General features: G+C 36.9%; 1 protein-coding gene across 1 annotated transcript; it reads right to left on the reverse strand.

The window, feature by feature from the left end:
* LOC104784311 (taxadien-5-alpha-ol O-acetyltransferase-like) lies at positions 5,998-7,405 on the reverse strand (the record flags this gene model as incomplete). The annotated part of the gene is made up of 1 exon (XM_010509356.2): positions 5,998-7,405. A coding segment is annotated over one exon (1,266 nt), but the record flags the coding sequence as incomplete, so codon positions are not given.

Below are 7,405 nucleotides of genomic sequence, written 5' to 3' on the forward strand. Positions count from 1 at the left end.
TTCGAACTCTAGCTTCTCCGTTTCCGGGAGGATGCGATTAGAAGTTTTCAGGTTCCGGAAAAGTTCACCAGAGGCCGCCCGATTCGCGACCAAAGGACCCTCGCCAAAATAGTCAAAAGCGAACCGATCGGTTTTATCATTCCGTCTTTTTACACAGAATCGGTCAGCCGATTCTAATCCCGCGCCTTCGGCTGAGCGTTTGTGGTTAACTGCAGATGGCGGCTGAGAAACAGAGTCGTTTCCGACTTGTTTCCCCTTGTTTTGCTTTTTCTTATTTTTCCTCGTCTCTCCAGTCTCGAGTGGGAGGACGTCTTGTTCGGTAGATGGACGGTCGACGCCTTCCAGGGTAGGAGCAGGATTATCAGTTTCGACGACGTCCTCCTTACCGAATATGTCGACGATCTCCTCATCGCCCTGAACAGGGTCAGTATTGAATTGGGCAGCAGCCTGAGAGTCCCGATGCATGACCTTAAGGCAACTGGCCGTGATGACACATGCCCCGACGGTTTCCGAAGTCTGCCCCAATGAACTCGTAAAACTAGGAAATTTGGTTATGGTTTTTCCCATTGCTTTTTCGACACGAATACGGGTGATAAATTCCCACCGTCGATTGATGCCAGATAGTAATGCGTCTCTAACGGAATGATAACCGTGAGCTAGACGTGTTGCGGTGAACTTGCGATCTGAAAAAAATAAACGGGAAGTTAAACCAAGTTAGCAAAGCTACGATCCGCCAAAGCATACTGGAAATTTAAAATCTACCAGGGTTCCCATTCCACACTCTCCGATGGAAGCCCAGCGGATCTTCGAATGAGTATTGGTCGACACGGACATAAAAATAGCGAGCGGCCCACTTTTTGAAGTTGCTAACTTTTTGGCTAGGGAGAAAGTTATGTTGCGGCTTCATTTTCACTTTCGAGTTCTCTTTGCTCTTTGATATTTTTAAATTTGACAGCTGCTCGAAGCACTGAAGGAAGCCTGCGTCTTTGGGCATACAGCGATAATAGGGCTGGAATCGGGAGCCAAAGGCGACATTCCGAAAAATAATCTTCGTATAGACAGATGTATCATTTTGGAGGATTCCAGGGGCGATGATCGTCACGTGGGATTAGGATGGGAACGCCACTGTTCCCAAGACCGGATGAGTTCAACATGTCGTTGACCGATTTGATTGAACTCAGAGTCTTTTCACCTCCGATTCGCCCTTTATGATCCAATGATGGTGGGAGATCGTCAATCAAGATTCCCAAGGGAACAAATCGATCTTCTTCTAAGCGCAGATCGACATTGGGAGTTTCATCATTCTCATTCTCGTTGCGACTTGTGGGTTGGGCTCGTGAAGAAGAAGCCCCAGCCGAACATCATACTAGGGGAAGTTGGGCTTCAGAGCCCGATCTAAGGGGTCCTCCGATCTGTGTAAAACGCTTTAGGTTACGTGCTTCACTTCTAGGATTGCGACCACTTTCGTTTTCAGGAGAGGAGGCGAGATCCAAAGTGCTCGTCATGATAGATGATCGGAGAGTGCGGAAGAAAGCCGGAAATTGCAAAAAAAATAAATAAGCAAAGAGGAGAGAGAACAGAGCAGAATACCTTGTGTTGTCGGCGAAAAATGAGAAATGAAGAGGGAGGCTGCGTATTTATAGAATCGGATGGGCGGCAACCCTACGAAAATCATCATAACCTATGTGACCTTTCGGCTTCCGACCTAGCGGATGTGACACGTGTTACCATGACAATTTGTGGTAAAGCGGTTCGAAAGTCCGGGTTATATAATTAAAATTCTTTATGGTTTAGATCGGATATTTTCTTTCCTGTTGTTCTAACATTCGAATTTAATCCCGACTATTCAGAACTGGGGGGACTAATTGTTGGTGCAAGATTTAGCACCCCCAACATACCGATCTAAACCAGAAATACAATTCAATTGATTAACCGGGAATCCGGTTAATATCCAGTTAACGTTTATTTGAGGCCTGTTCGGAAGAAGGCGGCTCGGCCCGAAGATAAGTCGACTTCCCAATTCGCCTGGTGGCCGATTTGAAGAGAAGAAGCAATTTTCCTTATTTTAGTTCGAATTATAGGAAAAGTTAATATTGTTTGTAATCTAGAGAAAGTATAAAGAGGGGGAAGCTCCTTCATTGTAAACATCCGGCAATTAATACTAAAATCCTAGTTCTTCATTGTTCTTGAGAGAAAACCCTAACTTATTCTTCAAGAAATCAAAACCCCTCTTTATTTTTTAGTTTTAATGTAGCTTTTAGAGAGAGATTTTAAGTGAATTTGTTCCCCACTTAAACAAATTCATTGTCTAAATTCTAGAATCAACATCTACCAACAAAGATATCGGTTAATTATAATGGCTACATATTCTTATAAGAGTAGTGTTTTTGTGGGGGTTTACTAAAAATCCCTTACCCGAACAAATAAACTTCACAAAATGTTCGTTGTTAATAAGATTCGTAATATTCAATTATTCATAGTTTTCTAACGATTAGTGAAGTGAATGTTCAGGAGTGATGCCCAAAGAAAAACACTAGTGGGGTCGAAACATATGGCCGTTAAAGTCATTAAGAACTTTAACCCACATCACTCATGAAGCCTCTCTACTAGAGATAATGGAGAAGTATTCATTGGGCCTTCTGGGGGTCCATCCATGTTAGGTTTACGGTACTTCAACGGAAACATGGTTTATTTCGGCATGAAATACGTTTGTCATGTAATTGTACAAATTCACAAACCAAATAAAATCTAACCAATAACAAGAGGCCTAGAACAACATAGCTGATTTTTTGGCAATGGACATACCAATCGACTAATAGATGATACAATGGAATCCAATGCTTCTACAGAATAGAGTCTTCTATATAAATTTATCACATTTTAAAAAAGTTTATATAAAACATTGCTACAATACGGTTACAGTTTAAAACCTAAAAAAAAACCTTACAAAAACACTCTTGTCTCTTCGAACTATTTTGCCAGTACTTTTGCGCATTCACAACTTTTTTCTATATTTTATTCTCCAAGTTGTGACATATTGATAACCGTCGTAAAAAAATATAAAATTATGGATATGCATGCATTTAGATTAAACGTTATTTAATTATTTTGTATGGTGGAGCATACTATATAAATACAATATAATCTTCACATACCCACATCTATTGGCAGATATACGTTGGATAGTAGGTAGTTCCATGCTGGCTATAAAACAAAATCGTAACTTAAAAAGTCAATTATTAAGATATTTACAAGTTATGCAGAGTTCCATTCTCTTTGGTTGAGCTGACTTTTTTAGGGCCAAATCTCTAATTGAGAGATTCGCTCCAACCATAAACATAAGTGGGTCGATTCATGTCTCTCATATAATGCGTATTTATCGTTGGCAAAAGAAATGAAAACGATAACGTATTTATTTTGTTTCTTCAATGATTCAATGATAAACGCATTTGTCATCGAATATTATACTACTATCAGATTATCTTATTCAGTGTCAAAATTCCTTTTTTCTGGTAAAAGTGTCAAAGTTCTCCTTCAAGAAGGCTTATGTAGTTTATTAAATGTATAAATGATTCTATGATTAGCGTCTCGATCCATATATAAGCTGCGACATGTCAGTCTGACTTGTGGTGTCTCTAATTAAATAATTAACGCACGTCTACTTAACCACAATTAAACATCTCCTAACTAACTAATCACAATTTAGTCAAACCATTTTCAAATCTTTTTAATGAGGCGGTTCCAATGGTGGTGATTCTCATGGCCATTACGATTTAATTATTTTTGAGAATCTTGAACAATGAGAAAATGTCCAAAGTAAACAGAAAATTCTACTAAAAGTATGCATGTAAACAAACGAATTTGGATATGATTTTTATTTCGGGAAGGGATTCATTTTGTTGAAAATATCTGAGCAAATTTGAAGTATCAAATATGGTTAGTTTAATGAAATTATCTAATATTAAATAAATAAATAAATATCTTCCTAGATTATACGATTATTCTCCGACAAGACTAATAATTCTTGGGAAAAATGATTACCAGCTACTTAAAGTATACGTTAACACATGACCACACATACAAACAATATAAATATCCTCTTAATTATGTGAACTATTGTCATCACATAACGACATCTATAAACAAACATAGGTTATTTGTACAACACCATAAACATTAAATTTTAGCCGGAATTCGGTGTTGACCAGTATTGACCGGCGTTGACCAGAAAAAATATTCAATTTTTTTTCTTTTTTCCTAAAAACAATTTTTTTTTGTTTTTATATATTTTTATAAATAAAGAAAAAAGATTAAATGATTTGTATAATTTACAAAAACAAAATATAACAACAAAAAAATATAAGAAAATTATGTACCAGAAAAAATCAAAAATTTTATGACAAACAAAATTTGTGGTATATCTAGTAACTAATTTTGTTAATACAGAAAATATACCAAAAATAATATAATAAAACTATACCACCAAAATTTTATTTGTAGTAGATTTTTTATAAAACTATAACAAATATATATCTTTCCGTTTTAAAAATCATTTTTTGTTTTGTATTTTCAAAGATGGGAGTTTTTTAACTTATTTATAAGATTATGTCATTTGAAATATATCCAAGGCATTGCCAACTATTTCTTTTTTTTTTAATAGATCAACCTTTGATTTTACAAAATCAACTTTTGTTTTTTAACTATCTTCTTGATATATGTCTTTCATGTAAATAAATAGAATTTTCATTATTTTCTTCCTTTGTTTTTCTTATTAAAAACAAAGAAATAGTTGGTATGTCTTGGATATATTACAAATGACATAATCATATGAATAAGTAAAAAGAAAAAAAAATATTTAAAACCCCCACCTTTAAAAATACAAAATAAAAAGGTATATATTTGTTATAGTTTTATGAAACAATCTACTACACATAAAATTTTGGTGGTATAGTTTTATTATATTATTTTTTCTGTATTAACAGTATTAGTTACTAGATATATCACAAATTTTGTTTGTCATATAATTTTTAATTTTTTTGGTATATAATTTTCTTGTATTTTTTGTTGTATAAATTTTTGTAAGGAAATTATACAAATTATTTAATCTTTTTTATTTATTTATCAAAACTACATAAAAACAAAAAAATATTATTAAGAAAAAAGAAAAAAATATATTTTTTTTGAATATTTTTTCTGGTCAACGCCGGTCAACACCGGTTAACGCCGGATTCCGGTCAAAATTTGATGTTTATGGTGTTGTACACATAACCTATGTTTGTTTACGGATGTCCTTATGTGATAACAATAGTTCACATAGCTAACAGAATATTTATATTATTTATATTTGTGGTCATGTGTTGGTGTATACTTCAAGTAGCTGGCAATCATTTTTCTTTCGGAAAATAATTTTCATTTTACACATTCATTCAAAAAGGCAAAAAAAAAAACTTACAAAGACCATCAAAAATACAACTACTAGCTAGAACGAAAAAATCAACAAATTCATAATGCTTAAATATGATCAGTTAAAGAGACCATCTATCTTTTTCTTTTGATGATCTAGAAAAAAAATAGATACAAAAACCAACTTAACTATGCAAATTTGATGATACATTCAAAATAGGAGTAAAATTATGAGAACAAAAGGGTTTTAACATAATAATAGCCAATAATGCCTGTTGTTTTGCCGACACATACTATTTGGAACAAATGCAACACCAAATACTATACATATCACGGATCGCCAAAAAATAAACTTTTTTATCCTTTTTGATATAAGATTGCAATAATAATTGGTATGGGACAATAAACCATTGCCAAGTTAAAATGTAAGCGGCCGAGTAGATCGAATTTAGAATAGTAGTTTGAGAAAAATATATACCACATTATATGCATATATGCATTTAGAAACAAAAACAAAATTATTTTATAAAAAGAAATACTCTTTTTGACTCTGTTTGTAACGTGAATATTTTACCTAGTATTTTTTTTTTTAAATAGAAAAAACCAAAATTGGATTTAAGTAAAATAAAGTCAAAACTCATATTATACAAGTCAACGGAGGGAGAGTTCATAATTTATTTTTTGAAAAAGTTATAAAAAAAGGTAAAAATTAGAATTTATTATCTTTTCACTAATTTTAAGCGTTAGGACTCAACACAAGATTCTCGTAGGTGTCAACGGCGCTTGACGGAACGGCGACCATTACTTTAACGGCGTCACTTCGTTCTGGAACCGGAAGCAACAAACAGTAACGGTCACAACAAACCGATCCAATGTGAATCGGTTTACCAAAACCGAAATCGAGCTTCTCTAAACCGAGTCGTGACCACTGCGACAGTATCAAGACACCAACCGAGTCAGGACTCGCTCTCTCCTTGCTCACAGCTTCCACCACCGATCTGACGTAATCGTCTCCGACTCTCTCCTTCGCTTGTTTCACGAGCATCGTCGCGTGGCTTAATCCTTTCTCCGTCAAGTCTTTCACGGTGGTTTGCGCACATCCGACGACGAATGCGTTCCCGTAGTAACCACTCGGTAAACTCGGTTTGACTCGGTCTCTAATGTTGATGCTGAACAAAAGCTTAAGGATCTGGTTCGACGGCAAGTTCAGTGATCTCGCCCAGCTCCGCCATACATGCGCAGAGAGTACCTCGAACGACGTAAGTTTCGAATTGAACTCACCAGTGAGTTTCTTCAGCTCGTTAAGCTTCTGTCTCTCGAAAACGACCGATGTAGGAACGAGTCGCTCGGCGTTGAACCGGTTTACGAATCCGCATAGATCGGGAACTCGGTTGAACTCTGGATGGCTCAACGAGCCACCAGCCGGAGACGGCATAAGCAATTGTCGATCCCAGAGATGTTTCCTCCTCGACTCGGTTTGACTCAGCGAGTCTTTAGATAACTCGGCGAACAAGGCGAGAAACTCTGCGCTGCCGATACCATCGGAGACGCAGTGGTTAACACCGACGGCTAAAGCAGCGCCGCCGTCACGAAGCCAAGTGAGCTGAACGACGAGAGGAGGGGCGCCAGCGAGGACATCGATGACGTGAAGAGAAAGAAGCTTTCGCCAGCTAGTCACGTGCCGGGGAGGTTTCTGAAAGTCAAGGCACGTGAGGACGTCAGAGACGGCTTCAAGAAACAGAGCACCTTGGCCACGGCAATTGACCTCGAGACCTCCGCCACCACAACCGTCGGGTCTCTCACGGACGCGGCCGGAGAAAGGGAAGTAAGAAACGAGAGCGCGAGAGAGAGCGGATTTGAGACGAGCGGAGAGAGAGTAATCCGGGTCGGAAACGGGTGGTGGGTAAACGAGGAGGTACTCGATGGTGAAACGGAGAAAAAGCTGAGAATCTAAAGCTGAGAGAGACAGAACAGAAGAAGGTGTTTGGTCGGAAGGAGTAAT

Source organism: Camelina sativa, chromosome 4 (genome assembly GCF_000633955.1).
Source record: "Camelina sativa cultivar DH55 chromosome 4, Cs, whole genome shotgun sequence".
NCBI classification, from domain to species: domain Eukaryota; kingdom Viridiplantae; phylum Streptophyta; class Magnoliopsida; order Brassicales; family Brassicaceae; genus Camelina; species Camelina sativa.